This window comes from Oryctolagus cuniculus, chromosome 9 (assembly GCF_051225735.1).
Source record: "Oryctolagus cuniculus isolate XC-2025 breed Fujian yellow rabbit chromosome 9, ASM5122573v1, whole genome shotgun sequence".
NCBI lineage: Eukaryota > Metazoa > Chordata > Mammalia > Lagomorpha > Leporidae > Oryctolagus > Oryctolagus cuniculus.
The window spans coordinates 12,175,191-12,193,613 of NC_142875.1; the positions used below are offsets into that span (position 1 = coordinate 12,175,191).

General features: G+C 58.0%; 2 protein-coding genes and 1 long non-coding RNA gene across 13 annotated transcripts in view; 1 reads left to right on the forward strand and 2 right to left on the reverse strand.

Annotated features, from left to right (window-relative positions):
• Nucleotides 1-8,547, forward strand: part of GGACT (gamma-glutamylamine cyclotransferase) — a 41,050-nt gene extending 32,503 nt beyond the window's left edge. For all 5 annotated transcript variants that reach the window (XM_089303472.1, XM_089303471.1, XM_008260150.5 and 2 more), the window contains exons 2-3: nt 868-919; nt 7,300-8,547. In XM_089303472.1, the coding sequence (XP_089159598.1) occupies nt 7,311-7,766 (456 nt within the window). In that variant the 5' untranslated portion in view covers nt 868-919; nt 7,300-7,310 and the 3' untranslated portion in view covers nt 7,767-8,547. The remainder of the gene's footprint in view (nt 1-867; nt 920-7,299) is intronic.
• On the reverse strand, nt 3,799-6,243 carry LOC149124505 (uncharacterized). Of its 2 annotated transcripts, XR_016212712.1 has the most exons (3): nt 6,109-6,243; nt 4,406-4,539; nt 3,799-4,297 (listed from the first exon to the last, which is right to left on the reverse strand). It is a non-coding gene; the product is annotated as an uncharacterized LOC149124505 (long non-coding RNA). The 2 variants fall into 2 exon arrangements; XR_016212711.1 differs by lacking the exon at nt 6,109-6,243 and having other exon boundaries at nt 4,109-4,297; nt 4,406-5,847.
• Nucleotides 8,548-9,490: 943 nt separating the features above from the next.
• Nucleotides 9,491-18,423, reverse strand: part of PCCA (propionyl-CoA carboxylase subunit alpha) — a 432,698-nt gene continuing 423,765 nt past the window's right edge. For all 6 annotated transcript variants that reach the window (XR_016212709.1, XR_016212708.1, XM_070048637.2 and 3 more), the window contains 2 exons: nt 12,186-12,263; nt 9,491-9,781 (listed from right to left, as the gene is read on the reverse strand). Coding sequence is in view for 4 of the 6 variants with exons in the window: in XM_070048637.2 (XP_069904738.1) it covers nt 9,713-9,781; nt 12,186-12,263 (147 nt within the window). In the remaining 2 variants the exon portion in view is untranslated. The remainder of the gene's footprint in view (nt 9,782-12,185; nt 12,264-18,423) is intronic.

Below are 18,423 nucleotides of genomic sequence, written 5' to 3' on the forward strand. Positions count from 1 at the left end.
CCTGCCTTTTACACTCTTGCCACCAGGTGGCTGAGCAAAAAACCAAGCAGGAAAAATCCAACACTTCTGTGCAGGACTGCTAATCACTTCGATTTCTGCTTCAGCAACGCAATCTGAAACTAGAGGTGCCCGCGTTGTGGAGAGGAAGCTGCTGAGTGCGTGCGCGGTGCGCCAGGCTGGCCGGCCGGACTTCCCACGAGTGCTTTTGTTTTTTTAAACATGAATAACGTGGAGCTAACCAGATTGTGCTGAAGGAAAACTTGGGGAGCCTTTGAGCATGGTTCCACGTCCGTGCTGGCCCCTGGCCTGTGACACATGACGTCCACATTAGCCCTGGCCGGCTGGGCTTGGGACAGAGGTCCGGCTTCAAGCTCTCCTGTTCCTGAGTGGAGGGTGCCCACACCCTGACCCCAGCAGCAAGCCTCCCACCCAGTCCTGAGCACAGTGGCATGGCTTGCGGAGCTGTTTTACTTAGAATCGGCTGAAAAGGAAAGTTCGCCAAACTGAATGATGGTATCTCCTGTGTGTCAGCCGCAGAGGTGGCAAGGAAAAGCCCGGGTGGTGGGGACAGCGCAGTCAGCAGGCTGGAAAGCACTGGTGGGCGTCTGCGCCAGAAGCTGGGGCCCAGCCTGCCTTCCCCCGGGGAGGCGAGGCCCTGCTCGCCTCCTGGCCGGCGTGGCGGCCTGTGCTCCTGCCCCCTCCTTCACTCCTCTCCTTTATTCACTCTGACAGGCAGCCTCTTGGCTGTACACCATTCGATTCACAATGTGCTTTTCTGATTCAAAGTGAACACGAGCGCCTTAATCCTCTAATGGGAATTAACTGCTTGTTTCAGTGCCTAACTCTGTCCTGTCTCAATCCCCGCAGGAACACGTTTCTTCCTGAAGGGTCTGGGTTTGCTCCAAACACAATCGCAAAGGTAAGGACGCCTGTCTCATGAAAGAAGCCAGCATCACCACGTTTGAGCTTTATTGCACAGGTGATAGTCTCAGTACATACTTTCTGATTTCAGTAGATAAAACGCGGCCAATTCGAATTTGGTCATCCTAGCGGGCTGAGCTATCTCCTAGAAAAGAAGGCTCATTTTCATTGCCGGTTTTCTTCCGTGGAGATCGGCTGACCTGAGTCTCCACAGAGCTGGAACTGACGCCCGGGCCTCCCTGCAGTCGTGGCTCCAGAGAGCCTTTGCTAGCGGTCTGGTTCCTGGGGCCACAGCCCCCGCTCCGCAGGGCACCGCGCGATCACTGTTTCCCAAGGGCTCTGGCCAGCAGATGCTCCTAGAAGACCTCGAAGGCGGCTGCAGATGCCTTGGAGACCATGGGAGGGCGTGGGGAGGGGACGGGTCGAGGGGAGAGGGCACCGACACTGATCCAGTGCTTATGCCTGGAGCGGGCAGTGGGCAGCAGGGACGCGCTCCTACTGAAGCAGAAGGAAATGGAAGCTCAGGGGCTGTGAGCCACTCTCCCAAGGCCCTGCTCTTGCTAATTGGTGGAGGTGGGAATTCCATTCAGGCCAGCCACTGTGCCACAGCGCGTTGTATTACACTTCCTGTGCACCGTGTCCCTAGCCGCCCACTTGCAGAGCGCAAGCCGCCTTGCCTGACGATGCTCCAGGCCTAGCTGGGGGCAGGTGGAGCCGCAGGGAGGGGCCTCACCTGCCCCTGCTACAGGGGCAGCACCCAGCCCCGTTCATCAGTGGGGTCCTGACGCTCTCGCACTCAGAGGTGTCCTGGCCTCTTCATGAGAGCCTCCCGGCAGCCCCTGGAGAGGGACTGGACGTGGCGGCCCAGGAACAAGGGCAGGGAGAGGAGGGGGACTGGACATGGCAGCCCAGGAACAAGGGCACAGGGAGACAAGGACTCGGCAGAGAACACCGTCAACCCCTCAAGGCCAGCAGAGGGCCAGCGATGAAGACGAGAGCAGAGCAACATTCGAGGACGGAATACAGAGAGACAATCGCTGAGACCAGGAGTCAGCTGAGACGGAGAGGAGACCCAGTAACCAAAGCCAGAAATGAAAGCGGGATATCACAGCCCATTTCAGAGACAAGCTTACGAGGAAGTACTAGGAATAATCAAGTCTAATGCAGAGGAAACGGACCTACCAAGACTGAATGAGGCCACCCTAAAAACCCCAGACTGGCCTACATAACTCAGGAGACTGAAGCTACAATCAGAAACCTCCCCAAGAGAAGAAAAAACAAAGCAGCAGCCCAAGGCCAGATGGTGTCGGTGGTGAATTCCACCCAGAAGTTAAGGACGAATCACTGCAGTCATCCTGGAATCTTGCAGAAACTTGAAGAGGAAGGAACACTTCCAGACGTACTGCGTGAGGCCGGCATCTCCCTGCTACCAAGCTAGAGCAGCATGCCAAGGCCCGCCACAGAGCGAGCACCCTGACGGGGACGGCTGCAGGAGGGCCAGGGTGCCATGGCTGAGGCACGCGCTCCTGCCCCAGGCTCACCTACTGAGCACGGAGCGCTGAGAGCATGAAACACGGAGCTGCACAGGCGTGCACAGCGTGGCCCCGGCAGCCGTGTGAGCGAGGCCCACGGAGGACCCAACGCTGCTGCTGCTGGCTGGGCACCGGCCCTTCTCCGCCACACCCCAGGACTCCCCGTGCTCGGGCCCCTCCCAAGCCTGCCTGCCCACTTCGGGTTAAGACATTTCTTCCTTGGCGGTTGGCCTCCTCAGGTCGTGAAAGCTGTTGGCTGCATGCCGGGCACCCACTTTGGACTAGGATCTCGTAGCTTCTGCGCCTGGGAACACGCGTTCTCCAGTGGCGGGGTTCTGCTGGGAGCTCCTGTGTGCCAGGCGCTCAGCGTAGGGCTCTCTTCCTGCGACTACTGCCGCCTCTTCCCCTCTGCTTGTCTCAGCAGCAGGAAGAACAGGGCCCCGCTCAGATGCCCACGACCGCTCCCCTCCTGGCTTCTCCCTGCTCTCCCTCAGTCAGACCCCTCGCCACCCCTCAACGCCGCAGCTGCTCTTCCTCCATCCCTCGTTTTCGGATTCTCTTCCAGGCTCAGAGGCAGGGCCAGGGCTGCGTGGTGCTGCCTCAGCAGGGCACGGTGCCGGACAGACTCCTGTGTCCACGCCTCCTCCCAAGATGCCTCCCAACATGAGAGTGTGCCAGAGTTTCCGGAACAGCACAAGTTGGCATGGTAACAGGTTGAGCAGCGAAGGGACAGCGGAAGCCCTGTGTCCCTGCACAGTGAGAAGCTGGCTGGCGGGGCCACTGCGTCAGAAGAGCCGTGGAGACACAGCCACGGGTGGGAGGGTGAAGGGGGCCGCCGCAGGCAAGGCTGAGTCTACAGGGAGCGGAGATGCCCTCCCACCCCACCTGCTCCCCTTGAGCCCAGCAGAGAGCCAGGCCAGAACCTGCTGGTACTGGGAACGCGAGACGCAGCTGCGGGGGGCGGCGAGGCGCCCTGAGCCTGTCAGTGTCCGGTGTGGAAGGCTAGCCAGGGGTTCCCCACGTTTGGAGAAAATTTTAAGAGAAACAAAAACCAACACAGTCCCAACTCCACTCTCGATTCCTGCTTCCCGCTAACGCTCGCCCAGCAGGCAGCAGTGACAGCTCAGGCACTTGGGCCCCTGCTGCCCACATGGTACACCCAGGATGAGTTCCGGGCCCGAACTGACGCAGGCATTTGGGGAGTGAAACAGCACGGCGAAGAGTGCGCTCTGCCTTTCAAGTAAGTAAATTAAAGACAATGACAGGAAAGAAGATGACCTTAAAAGAGGTAACATTATGTCTGTGAAGAACAAGAAAAAGGCCTGGGGACTAAACAGGACGAAAGTGTTTTTAAACTATTCATTTATCTGTAAGTCAGAGCTATAGAGAGAGAGGGCGAGACAGAAAGATCTTCTGTCCACTGGTTCACTCCCCAGATGGCCACAAGGGTCAGGGCTGGGGCAGGCCAGAACCAGGAAACAGGAGCTGCTTCTGGGTACCCATGCGGGTGGTAGGGGCACACACTTGGGCCATCTTCCAGAAGGAAGGAGCTGGATCGGAAGTCGAGTAGCTGGGACGTGAACTGGTGCTTCTATGGGGTGCTGGCGTCACAGGCAGCAGCTTTACCTACTGCACTACAGTGCTGGCCCCAAACATGGCAGTCTTAACATTTAATAGAAGGACTGGACGGCACAATACACAGATCCGGGAAAAGGAGACTATTAAGGATGTTGGAGGGCTGGCTCAGGTTACCCACCACCTGAAGAGCAGGAGGAAGACTCCCCCCTGATCCAAGGCTGAGATTCCCAGGAAAACAGAAGGAAATTCCGAATCCACGTCAGCACCTGAGGCGGGAGGGGAGATGGCATTACCCTCCCGAGAGCCCAGGATGGAGAGGGTGGCTGAGCCCGCCACGCCGGCCTTCTCAGCGACAGCAGGAAAGGGAGCCAGACCTGGACGGTTCGGGGGGAAGTGATTTCTGGAACCCTCTAGGAGCCACACGAGTAACAGGAGCCGGAACGGACGAGCTGTGCAGGAGGAGGCCGTCAGGCGAGAGGGGGCGCAGGGACAGCTGCGTTTGCGGGGTCTGAGGCAGAAATGAAGGCAGAGTGGAGATGAGTCTGCTGGGCCGGCCCTCGGCGGGGCTGAGAGCCAGCTCTGGGCTGCTCTGACAGCAGCAGCCCCCACAGGACACGAGCTGCCCGTGCGCCCACTCGCTCAGCTAATGGGTCAGCCCCAGAGGCCCGTGCTGGGCTCCATTCCACAGTGGGGGAAGCTGGAGCACAGAGAGGTTGAGTGATCTGCTTCAAGCTGCACAGTTACTCAGTGGTACAGCAGGGCTGTGAGTCTAACTCTGTGTTCACCTGCTTTGGGAGTGGAAGGCAGGGTGAGACTTAACACACCCAGCAACAGACAGCGTGCGAAAAATGCCAAATGCAGCCTTTTCCTTTATTAAATAAAGAGTGTTTGGAAGAGTTCGAGAGGTCTTCATTCCATTGGTTCACTCCCCAGATGGCCGCAACAGCCAGTCCGGAGCCAAGAGCTGCATCCACATCTCCCCACGTAGTAGCAGGTGCCCAAGCACTTGGGCCACCTTCCGATGCTTTCCCAGGCTGTGAGCAAAACAGGGAGCTGGATCGGAAGTAGAGCAGCCAGGACACAAACTGGCACACCTATGGGATGCTGGCATCACAGGTGACAGCTTCACCCACCACACCACAACGCCAGCACCCAAACGCAACAGTCTTTGTGTGGCGTAGAAGTGTCGCCTCCAAGGAGATACTACGGTACAGCGGGATAAGCTGCGGCAAGGGGTGCCCGTGTTCCATGTCAGTGCTGGTTCAAGTCCACTTTGCTTCTGATTCAGCTCCCTGCTAATGCATCCTGGGAACAGGAGATGGCAGCTCAAGTACTTGGGGCCCTGCCACCCACATGGAGGACCTGGATCAAACTCTGGGCTCCTGGCTTTGCCCTGGTCCAGCCATGGCTGTTGTGGGCATTTGGGGAGTGAACCAGCAAATGGAAGAGATCTCTCTCTCTCTCTCTCCCATTCTGCCTTCGAGTAGATGAAAACATTTTTGAAAGGGTTGCCGGGGCCGGTGCTGTGCCATAGTGGGTAAAGTCGCTGCCTGCAGTGCTGGCATCCCATGTGCGCACCGTTCGCATCCCAGCTGCTCCACTTCTGATCCAGCTCTCTGCTGTGGCCTGGGAAAGCAGAGAAGATGGCCCAGGTCCTTGGGCCCCTGCACTCACATTGGGGACCTGGAAGAAGCTCCTGGCTCTGATATCAACGCAGCTCTGGCCATTGCGGCCATCTAGAGAGAACCAGCAGATGGAAGACCTCTCTCTCTGCAACTTTTTCAGGTAAATAAATAAATCTTAAAAAAAAAAAAAAGAAGAAGAAGAAGAAGAAGAAGAAAGAAAAGAAAGAGTTGCCTCCATCGTGTGGAAAGAAGTGGGGAGCTTGGTTCCTTCCCTATTTGCAAACCTCCCACGTCCCCAGAGGCTGCCTCTGAGAAGCCAGCAGTGGGCAGGGAGCAGTGAACGCAGGCCTTCAGAGAAGGGTGTGGCCCCTTGTCTGTGTGTCCTTCCACCGCTGTCTGTACAGGTCACTGACCGTAGCGTAACTGCGGCCGGAACCGAGCGCAGCGCTTACCTTCACACGGAGCCAAGGTCACTGCCGTGAGTCACAGTGAGTCACCGCCGCGAGACCTTGAGAAAGGGGTGACTCTGACAGTTCTGCTGGGCCATCCTGCTGGGACCAGAGAGCAAATTCAGTGTTGAAACCTTGTTATCACTTGCAGCTGGGTTATTTCTAATTTTTCTAATAGCCAATGTGCCATTTTCAAAGTCTTCTAAAAAGAGAACGGTCACAGCAAAGGGCAGCTGTGAGGGCTCTCCCAGGCCTGACCGACCACACGTGACACCGGCTGCCTACCGCCTCTTCCCGGATCACTGGCCGCAGAGGGCAGCTGCCGTTGTCTAGACGTTGCGCCCGCCACACAGTGGTCAAGAGCAGCCGGCTCTAGGCCATGCCAGGGGCCCAGGCAAGGTGTGGCAGGGAGGTGACTGCTGGGCTCTGGCCAAGGCCGCCTCTGACCTCCAGCTGCTCCCACGGGGCGTTGGGTAGGTGGTCCCCGCACTGTGGCAGCCGAGGAGGCCGACCTGCAGAGGTGCTCCCCCAAGGTGCTCAGACTGTCGGGCAGCATGGGCTGCGTGAGGGCGCCCCGTGAGCCCTGGGTCAGCTGTGTGGCCTGGGCAGTTCTCTGAAGAGCAGCTGTCCGTCCCGGTGGTACTGGGGAGCTGCTCGCGTGCCCTGCTTTCTGCTGCAGCGGACGGGCAGCCTGTGGCGTCTGTGGGGTCACAGGGAAGGGAGGGCCCCCTCCAAGTCCCCTCGCAGAGGTCAAAGATTTTTTGCATGAGAGCCCAGAGCTCCCATCTTCTGGCTCACTCTGCAGATGCCCGCAGTGGCTGGGCTGGGAACCAGGAACGCAGTTCATGTCTCCCCTCGGGGTGCAGGAACCCAGTTGGTTGAGCCAGCCCCCTGCGTCCTAACAGCTGTAGGCCAAATGCCCCAGGCATGAGAGACTGTTAGAAGTCACAGACGGCGGTGAGTGGCGAAGTGAGACCGACAGGTCGGTGGCCCCGGTGCCTCTTCCCAAGCAGCCCCGAACTAGGAATGGCTTTCACATTCTTAAATGTCGGGGCGCAGCCCAAACCATCTCATGCTGTGGGGAAATGACAACTGCAAACTTCTGTGTGCAGCAAGTCCCGGGGGAGCCCAGCTCAGGCAGGCAGGGGCGGGCCTGCAGCCCCCACTGACCGCCTGCCTCCTCTCTCCTGGCAGCCGCCTGGCCCATGGCTCACGTCTTCGTGTACGGCACCCTGAAGCGAGGCCAGCCCAATCACAAGGTCATGCTGGACGGCGCGCACGGCTCGGCGGCCTTCTGCGGCCATGGCCACACGGCCGAGCCCTACCCTTTGGTGATCGCCGGGGAACACAACGTACCGCGGCTGCTCAACCTCCCGGGCAAGGGGCACCGCGTGGCGGGCGAGATCTACGCCGTGGACGAGCAGATGCTGCGCTTCCTGGATGACTTCGAGGACTGCCCGCGCATGTACCAGCGCACGGTGCTGCGCGTGCAGGTGCTCCAGTGGGAGGGCCGCGAGCCGGCGCCCGCCCCCGCCAGCCTGCAGTGCTTCGTGTACAGCACGGCCACCTACGCGCCCGAGTGGGTCGACCTGCCCTACCTGGACAGTTACGACTCTGAGGGACAGCACGGGCTGCGCTACAACCCCAGGGAAAACAGATGAGGCTGGGCAGCGGCTCTGCGGCCCCCGGCGGAGCCCTTCCCCCGGGGCCCGATCTGGGGGCAGAGCCGCGCTCGGGGCCTACCGCTGCCACACAGCTTGCTGCCGAGGACGTGCGGGCCCGGTGAACTGGGCGGGAAAATCGGGGTCTTAATTGCCTTAAGTGGCAGGTGGAGACTCACGGGGGAGCACACCTTTCTTCTGATTCTTCTCCTTTCATCTGAAGCCAACATTGAAAATGAAGGTGGAGACTGTGTGTGGCCCTCCGCTGTACTGACTCTGGTCTGTAGCGCCAGGGAAAACTGTTGAGAGAAGAACTGGGTTTTGGGTGACTCATCAGAATAAAGACCTCCGTGGGCCCCTGCACGGCAGTCTTAGCAGCAGCCTCCGCGTGCTCGTCAGGCTCACGGAGTGTTAGAGAGGTCATTTAAAAGGAAACTAGGTGTTGGTGTTGGAGCTGATGCCGCGGCAGGCATGCGATGCCGAAGTGAGGACAGCTGCCTCCCGGATCGGCGGGCCTGGCTGTGAGTCCTGGCTCCTCTCCCAACTCCAGCTTCCTGCTGATGTGCACCCGGGAGGCAGCAAGTGACGGCTCAAGGATTTAGGGCCCTGCACCCCACACGGGGGGCCCGGATTGCGTTCCAGGCTCCTGTGTTTGGCTTGGCGTGTTCCCCCACCCACCCCTCCCCCAGTGCTGTTGACATCTAGGAAGTAAAGCGGCTGATGGAAGATCTGTCTGTCTCTCTCTGACACAACCTCTCAAATAAATTCAAATTTAAAAAAAGGAAGTGTTGATGCTCTGTGTTCGGGGTGCACGTCCCTGGCAGAAGGTGTTCGCATTCAATCTAGTAAAAAATGACCACCCGCTATCTGGAGGCGCAGCGGCGCGCCCCAGGCCGCCCGAGGAGCTTCTGTGCCCAGCGGCAGCAGCCGGCCCGGCCCTGCCTCCTGAGGGCGCAGCAGCTGGGGGAGGGCCTCTCGGAGAAGCGCCGACACCTCAGTAATTTGGTCTTCAGGGCTGACAGAATGCCGAGCCAAATACAAACAGCACTTAAAATAATGTTAGCAAGGCACAGGGTGCCAATTACTGCCCACCTCCGTCCGCTCTCCGTCAGCGCGAGCTCCGGTCGGCGCACAGCTCCGCTGCTCACCAGCACGGTGGGAAATGGATTCCAAGGACACCAGGACCGCAAGGAGACGCAGCTGCAGGTCCTCAGTCACCTCCTCCTCCTCAGGGAGGGGAGGGCACACCCTTCAACTTAATGGTAGACTGGGAGCGCCCACCGCATCTGCCACAAAACAGCAGCGGTATTTTTAGCCTCCTTTTCCTAACTGGGACTCGCTTCACGACAGCTGTGCGTGAGGCAGCCCTGCAGCCCGATGGGGACGGGACCTGGACAACCTGCTTGTCCTCGGAAGCGTGCGCGGGCGGCACAGCGTCAGGCAGCAAGCCCTGGGTCACCTCCTCCAGGCAGCTCCGGCACGGCACGGGGTCTCGGGTCCGGAGTCGTCAGCGGCAGCAGTCGGGTCCTTGGCTATGGAGGAAGGGAGATAATCATGAGATGGCAGATGTTAGTTCAATGGAACTGGAAGTAAAGAACGAGAATCTATATACGTCTTTAAAATCTGTAAAAGCACCACGATGCAACACTAGTATTCACAGTCTCCTGGCACAGCCTGAAGCGTATGTGTATGCTGTCTTCATTCAAAAAAAGGGAAACGAATACTTAGACAAATGCTCGGTTTATTGACATGATTGCGACACAGGACGGCTCGCGGCAGAGGCACAGCTGGGGTACAAGTCCTGCGTCAGTCTGAACGTCCATCGGCGATTCTCGTGGCAGAACGTCAGTCTGAGCCCTCGTGGGCAGACTGGCGACAGGAGACCTGCACAGCAGCGTGCCTGCAGCCACGACGCCGAGCACTGGCGTGGTCAGGCGGCGAGCGCTTCACTCCAGCTCCACCAGCAGGTCTCCTTCCCCAACCGTGTCTCCGGCTCTGCACTGCACAGACTTCACCTGGGACATGAGGAAAGAAAATGGGCAGCGAGTAAGAATGACTGACCGCAACCCGGAGCGGGCAGGCCCCAGTCTGCTTCCGGGGAGGCCCGAGCCCCCGCGAGGACTGGTGGACGGGCAGGTCCCCGGGGAAAGCTGGCCCTCGCCCCTGCCTCTGCCGCCCGCTGTCCTCGTTAGCCCTGTGAGCCGCTGCTCCCAGAGCCGCGCCGGGGTTTGTGCTGCACCTTGCTCTCTGGCCTCCTGCCCTGGCCCCGCGGTGCACCCAGCAGCTTAGAGCCCCCGAGTTCATGCCAGACAAGTCCCACTCAGTCTGCCTCCCAGTCCCTGGTTGAGGCTGTAGAAATGTTCTCTGAGAGTTCATGGTACATTTAGCTCGACTGAATTTTTTTTAAAAAGCCAACTATAAGGCTGGTGCCGCGGCTCACTAGGCTAATCCTCCACCTAGTGGCGCCGGCACACCGGGTTCTAGTCCCGGTCGGGATGCCAGATACTGTCCCGGTTGCCCCTCTTCCAGGCCAGCTCTCTGCTGTGGCCCGGGAAGGCAGTGGAGGATGGCCCAAGTGCTTGGGCCCTGCACCCCATGGGAGACCAGGAAAAGCACCTGGCTCCTGCCTTCGGATCAGCACGGTGCGCCGGCCGCAGCGCGCCAGCCGTGGCGGCCATTGGAGGGTGAACCAACGGCAAAGGAAGACCTCTCTCACTGTCCACTCTGCCTGTAAAAAAAAAAAAAAAAAAAAAAAAAAAAAAAAAAAAAAAGCCAACTGTGCATGTCCGAGCAGGCGGACTCCCTCCATGGTGAGCAGCCCAGAGACCCTCGTGCCCGCCGGTCTTCGAGGACAGGGTGGACCTGAGCAGCGGGTGCCGCAGGCCTTGCTGGGCAGGCGCGTGCAGCCCGAAGCCCTCCCCTGATGCTGCCGATGCTGGGGATGGCGCATTTCTAGTGAAGGCGCAGCTCCGGGCGCCCAGGCCCTGTGCCCATCAGGAACCAGAACCACTTCTCTGTGGGCCCTCGGTGGTGAGAGCCAGCAGCCCGGGCTTAGTCAGCACCACTCCTGTCGCCCAGACTCAAGAGGCCTGAGGATGGGGGGAGAGGCATGGAATCAGGGAAGGACTAACAGCAGCTCTGAGACCCAGGCCGGGAAGAGCTGGCCCCCAGGCAGGTGGGCTGACACGCAGGCCATGCAGAATGTCCTGGCTCCCCGGGCCTTCCAGGAGCTGCCGCCCTGTTTGCTGTCACATTTTCATGTTTGCTTTTTAAAAGGAAGCAAATTGGGACCGGTGGTGTGGCATAACAGGTTAAGCCGCCTCTTTCGATGCAAGCATCCCACATGGGCACTGGTTCAAGTTCCAGCTGCTCCACTTCCAATCCTGCTCCCTGCTAATGTGCCTGGGAAGCAGTGAAAGATGGCCCAAGTGCTTGGGGCCCTGCACCCACGGGAGAGAACAGGACACACAGAGTTCCTGGCTCCTGACATGCCTGGCCCAGCCCCGGCCGTTGTGGCCATCTGGGGACTAAACCAGCAGATGAAAGACCTCTGTCTCTGCCTCTCTAACTCTGCCTTTCAAATAAATAAACCTTTTAATAAGAACCAAATGTGGAAAGGAGTCTAAAAAGGCTTCTCTCTGGAACAAGACAGGATGCACACTGGCCTGGCCCTGTGGTGGAAGGCCAGGAGACCACCGACAGACCCTCTCTCCCTCTGATGCGACCCTGGCTGCACACCAGAAGTGCCCAGGGCGTGGCCACAGTGCTGTCCTCACCGTCCCCATCACACTGCCAGGAAGACACCTCCAGAACAGGATCTCACTCCCAGGAATGGCGTCCTTTTAGTCACACAGGAATAATGAGGCCACTGCTGAACAAGACTTAGCCATGTTCTTCAAGAAAAAATTACAGAAGTCTTACTCTGCACCAAGTCTGGCACTAATTCATCTTTCTCCTCCCTAAGCCAGGAAATCCACCACGTGGATTCAGCCCTCTTCATCTGCAACTGAACTCTTCTCTTCGTGGAGGAATCATCTCGAAGAGTTACATTAATTTTTGCAATCTGTAAAACCGCTTCCTGCTGTGTCACCTGCATCTCTGATAACTGCCTGCCTCCCAGACAGATGTAAACATTAAAAATTAAAGGCCCGTTAACTTGAAACACATTAAGGTGGAGAACAATTGTTCTTTGACTGCCTGGACGTGACACACAGACTGGCTGGCCTGCCTGTGCGAGACCGGCTGGCAGTGCCCGGTGCCGGGAGCCCCTTGCCGCCCTGTCCCCTCTGAGAGGGAGGCGTCTGCAGAGGGGGTCCTCTGCATGGTCCCGCTCAGGCTCCTCCCCCTGTGCATGACACAGGATGCACATTCTGCTCCCTTCAGCAGGCCGGCACAAGCTGGCCACACGTGAGCGCCTACCTTGCCAGTTTTCCCAGCTGTCATACTGTTCTGCATTTTCATGGCTTCAATCACGCAAATCTCCTGACCTTCTGCTACCTGGAAAACAAAACACCAGAAAACTTGAGCGCATTCTAACTGGGCAGCCGCACTCCAGAGCCGAGGTTTGGTCAAAAGCACTGAATGTCTGTGTGCGGAACAGCGAACCGACTCAAGCTGCCTACGGCAACTTCCTGTTCAGGGGGCAGAAGAGCAGGGCCATGCCCCACCCTCGAGGCCCTCGGAAAGGGAGGCCTGGCCTGCACGATGGGCAAGCTGCTGCCGCCAGCCCTGGGCTGCCAAGCTGCTCTGCTTTCTGCTGGCCCCACGCGTCTGAGACACGCATTTTTCCAGGGCACGGGGCTGGCGGCGGGCTGGGGTGGGTACAGTCTCTTCCTGAGAGAGGGAAGCACTCCAGCATGGGTGGTGGTGGTGGTGATGGCGAAGTAGCTCTGTGGAGAGCCTGGAGTCCCGGAGTGGGTGAACGGTTCTGTCTGAGGACGGCTGCTGCCCGCACCGTGCCCGTGTGTAGGCGTGCGGCGCCAGGCACCCTGTCCTCTGAGGGCTGCACCAGCCACTGCGGTCAGGTGGCTCCCAGAGCACCCTCCCCTGCACCGCACACTCTCTTGAGCTGGACGGGCCCGCGCTCAGCTTCACGCGTCGAGGTTTGCCCTTCCTTATGTGAGAAAGCACTGGGGTTCACCCCGAGGCTTCCACGCAGCCATCAACCATCGGCTGTGTAACTCACCCACACAACTCGTTCTCTTTTCCCAGGCCTGGATGGGAGGGGGTGCGGGGACAGCCTCCAGCAGGGCCAGAGTTATCGTCCCTTTGTCACAAAGGGACACCCTGTCTTTGGACGGGCTCGGGGACCCTCACCCCAGCGTGGCCCATGCATCCAATGCTGCAAAGGTGCCCGGAGGACGTCCTTTGCTGAAATGCCCAGCTGTTCTCCAAGTGTACCCCCCCCCGAGCCCCCCCGGGGGGGCGCAAGCTGTCTCGCTGGCAGTGCGGCAAGCCTGAGCCCTTGTGCGCGCGTCCCTCTGCTATTCAGGTGGTTGGCTGTTTTTTTCCTGGCACAGAAATATAGGAAGAGAGGGGATGCCAAGGCGTCAGCACTGGTATGGAGGAGAGGCACTGTGCCGAGGAGCCGGGCTGGGACGCACGGTGCCGCTGCCCTTCTTGATCGTCACCTGGTGTCTGCATTCCAGAGAGAGCGAGGGTTTCAGAATGCGGATGGACAGGAGAGGGGGCTGTGCCAAGATGACGCAGATGCCCCTGTCTGGGGTGTCGGGATGGCCACTCCCTGCGGCACCTGCCTCTGAGCTACAACAGCGAGGCCCTGGGGCCCCACGCGTGGCCTCCAACACAGAAGCTATGGGCACAGCAGCTGGGCTCACAGAAGCAGATCTGACCTGAGCGCTGGGCACCCTCCATCTCTGGGCAGAGGCCGTGACTCACCTTGCCCTCAGCGCCCCCACCCAGCCTGTCTTCCTCTGCGGGCATCTGAGAACCCAGGGCCGGCTCCCTGCCCGTCTCCCACTCTTACCCTCGGCCAGCAGGCGTGCCCTCTCTGCCACTCACGCCCTCTCCTCCCGCCTGACAGCCCTTACTACCACTTCCCATGAACCTGCAAGGGAACTAGCGGTCAAGCTGCAAGCATGAAGCATGGAAACTCCTAAGGGGGCAGAGGCCGCCCTCACAGGGCTGCCCTGGGGCTGAAGGATGGCTGGGCTGGGCCAGGCCTTACAGCTCTCTGGCCGCCCTCCTGCAGGCCATGCCATTGCGCTGGCCAGCCTGTGGGCCTGCAACACGGGCCGTCTGTATGAAGGTCATGGGCAGCGACTGCAGGTGCAAGGCTCCCAATCATGAGTCAGAAAAACAAAAGCTCCGATTAACCAGGGATAATCAGGCAAAGCAGCAAGTCCCAGAGTTAACACCGCCCTCCCCTCTGAGAGAGAGACTGGCAGTTTGCTTAACAGGATTTCCAAGAAAGTACCTCCGGACCCCAAGCGACGTCTCCTCCAGTGCTGACCCATGCGAATGCACCCTGGCTACTCTGTCTGCGATGCGCTACTTGTCTTCCTTCCCTCGTGCCTCCCGCCACGTCCGCTGGTCCGTGGACATTACTGAGCCCTAAGTGGAGGCCCACCTCACCCACATCTCCCCGGCTGCTCACTTTTGTAGACTGTTTTCACTCGTGTGTCCCTGCGAGCTCGTAGAAACTGCTCCGGCCGGCGCCGCGGCTCACTAGGCTAATCCTCCGCCTAGCGGCGCCGGCACACCGGGTTCTAGTCCCGGTCGGGGCGCCGGATTCTGTCCCGGTTGCCCCTCTTCCAGGCCAGCCCTCTGCTGTGGCCAGGGAGTGCAGTGGAGGATGGCCCAGGTGCTTGGGCCCTGCACCCCATGGGAGACCAGGAAAAGCACCTGGCTCCTGGCTCCTGCCATCGGATCAGCGCGGTGCGCCGGCCGCAGCGCGCGGGCCGCGGCGGCCATTGGAGGGTGAACCAACGGCAAAAAGGAAGACCTTTCTCTCTGTCTCTCTCTCTCACTGTCCACTCTGCCTGTCCAAAAAAAAAAAAAAAAAAAAAAAGAAACTGCTCCCTGAGGGGCAGGTGTTTGGCACACTGGCTGGAACACCACTGTCCCATGCTGGAGTACAGGAGTTCGAGTCCCAGCCCCACTCCCACCTTCCTTGAGTGCACACCCTGAGAGTCGCAGGTAGTAGCAGTAGCTCAAGTCCTTGGGTTCCTGCCACCCGCATGTGAGAACTGGATCGAGTCCTGGTCCCTGTGGCAGGCATATGAGGAGTGAACCAGCGGATGTTAAGATTGATCTCTCTCTCTTCTTCCTTTCAAATACATTCAGTAAGAAAAAGAAAAAAAAAAAAAAAAGGAAATTGTTCTTTGATACCCTATAGAACAGTGAGATTTGCTTTGTCCAGCAGAATATTTTACATACATGCACGCAAACACATAAACCCATATACACACATGAACTTGACCTAATTTCAATTTATTCTCTGGAAATCAAGTGGGAGATAAATACTGTACAAGCCGCACGTCAGAGAAGGTGGCGTGAACACAAACCACATCTGCTGGGCTCCGGGGAGAGGCTGTCCCTGGCTGGCGAGCTCCGCGGCCCGGGTCTGCGCCAAGCCAGACTCCAGTTCCTTCACCCTGGAGCTGGCGTCACTGCGCACCCACCTCCAAACCTTGGAGCCCCGCTGCCTGGTACCTGTGGGCTTCTGCACACCCCAGGATGCAAGGGGGAGCCAGGCAGTGCGCCCGGGGACCTGGGAAGCCAGGGAGCTAGCTGAGCGCGCAGGGGTTCCAGAACCCCCCGCCTGCAGCAGCCTCGCCCGTGTACGGGCCCCACTCCTGCAGGATGTGTGTGCACACGCCTCTCCAGCACTTTTGTGAATCATCTGATAAAGACTTAATGATTGTGACAGCATGTCTCCAACGCTGGGCTTACTAAATGGTCACAAGCCTTGCAAGTCTTTTCGATAAACCTAGCGGGCCTGATGTATTTCTGCGCTCCCTGTCTAATTGGTGTAAAGTTTGGAGGCCTGAATCCTGTATCTTTCATCCGGCTTATTGCGTCCTCTCCTTTGACACGGGGTCAGGGTTCACATTCGCATCCGATTATCGGAGTGGCACTCATTAAGCGGGAGCCGGCCTGGCCCCAAAATGAGTAAGCTTGAGAGAAACTCGGCCCATTTACTCAGCAGATTTCTGCCTGTTCGGGGGCCTGCGTGTCACCCGGCATTGCTCTGTGCTGAGAGCTTCAGACACCTCCAGCTGATGATTGACTGTGAGTGATGGGAAATAGCATCCAGTAAAGCCAGCTGCTTGCCATGGTCGGCAAAGTGACTCTAATGGATACAGGCTGCCAATTTTCCAGTCTTACTGGCAAGTATTCCAAGTGTAATTAAGGGAAGTTATAAATGATATGGAAATCTATCAAGTTCCATTTATTTTCAGAGGACTCCTTCCCTGGAGACCTTGATCTTGAAGCTTTGTTGTGCTAATGACTGCAGCCACTTCTCATTTCTGATTACAGCCTCCAGTCTCCTTCCACCAGGACGGAAAGACACAGAGCCCTCTCCTGCCCACAACCCCTCGCCAAACACACTCAGACCGGGATGCATTTGGCAACACACACTGCTTGAACCACAAGCTGCCATCGCCACGAACACTCAGAGACAGTGCGTGCAGAGGAGGAGGAGGGGGGCGGGGCGGGGGCGTGTTGGAGGAAGATCTCCACCGAACATAAAAGGAAGCCCCCGAAAGTACGGATGGAAAGCTGAGCTGAGGAGCAGATAGATATTCATCAGAAGGTGGTGTAGCTCACTAATGTTATTTGATTTGGAATAAAAGCATGAAAATGATGGCAAAGGCCTAAAATTGGAGCGGTAAGGGATGACTGCACAGCATTCCATTTCTCAATTTCATCCTTCAGAGCCACAAAATGGGGGTGATACAGTGACTGGATGAGGTTTACAGTAACAGCTGCGGTCTGCCCACACAAGGGAGGCCCCTCTAATGGGCTGAGGTCTGTTTGGAACAGACGGGGAGCAACAAAACAAGGCTCCCTATTAAGAGTGTGCAGTCATATTTCTGATCGGGGGAAAATGAGGATGGGAGTCAGGTTTCCTTTAAGACGGATCCTACCCCCTTTTGTCGTCCAAACCCAAGACCATTTCAAAAGCGTTCTCCTTTAAATGTGGGACGGAGGCCATCCACGGCGAGGGGTTTGTCCCCCCCACCACAGCCCCCTCTCGAGCAGCGGTAAAGAATGCAGAGGAAACTGTGCCAGTAGCATATGGCTGTCTACTGTGCTAAACATTCATACAAAAGACAGGTTCATCAGTCATCGGAGTATCTGGATAAAAAATTAGCTCCTGATGGATGGTATTTTGAGCTTACCTGCTGCTGCTACATTAGCACAGAAACACAGGTTTTGAAACCCACATGACATGAGAAACTGCAGACCATGAAATACGACACGTGCAGGAGCCCATAACGCACGCCAGATTATACCAAATCATAAATAAGCTATTGAAACCCTCGGCCTAAAATTGGGCCGCCGCAAGGAACCCTGGCTCACTTCTACGCAGGCCAATTAATGCACAGCATCTGCCGTACAGAAGCGGGGCATGAAGCACTTCCGAATGATTTCGGCAATTAAAAGAAAACTGTTTCCTGCCTGTTCAGACAGCAACTGTTTCAATGCAAGAGTGAGCACCGAGTCACTGTGTGCAGCTGAAAAAGAAGGCTGGGTGGGCGGGAGGAAGGATTTTTATGGCAAGACGAGCCTTCTTTTGTTGTCCTCCATTCTGGGTCTCCCTGCCAAGTGAGACAGAAGGCTCCGAGGGCTTACTGGCCCGCCGCGGGCCCCCCTTCTGCCGCACCGGGCCACCCCAAAGACTGCGATCAATATGAGCCCCGCTGATGCCACGGCACAGGTGAAAATCCCTGCAGCCCGGCTTAAAGGCCGTTCCACGTAGAGCACAGGTGCCCGAACGCGGCATGTTCCAAGGCGCTCAGATCTGCAGACAGACGCGGGGGGCAGCCACGAGGAAAAAGGCATCTCTGACGTGGTAAAAGGCATGGCCGGAAAGGCTGGCAAGTGCCTGAAGGAGAAATGTGTGTCCACGTTCCAAGCCTTTCAGGGAAAGCAGAGAGCGAGGGGTCTGGGCCCCTGGGCCCCTGGGCAGCAGTGGAGCAAGGATGCAGCCATGACCGTGATCGCGTCACGAAGATGCCCCAGACCCTCACGCCCACCGGAAGGCCCCCTTCAGGGCTCGCGGAAGGGCGCGGGAGGGGGAGGCCCTGGCGCTGTCTGCCCTGCCTCCTGGGGGGGGGGGGCTCCCTGTGATGGAGTAGGGGCAGCTGAGTAGATCACGCAAAGGACAGAGCCGTGGCCAGCCTGAACCAAGGCCCGTTTTCCTTAAAGCTCCTCCAACTGAAGAAAAACATGACTCCCTGCTGGCCTCTGAGTTAGCTCAAAACTGGAGCCAAAGGCTGGGCGGACAAGGAGAACTGGTTAACACTGATGCCATCAGCAACAGTCAAGAAATCGATCTACAGTCGCAGCTCTGTGACGTCTGCTGCTTTACAGGATTCCGTGAAATGATGTTTTTAAGTTTATCTTAAATTTTGTTTTTAGCAGAAAAAAATATTTTGAATTCTGGTACAGCTGAACATAGCCATCT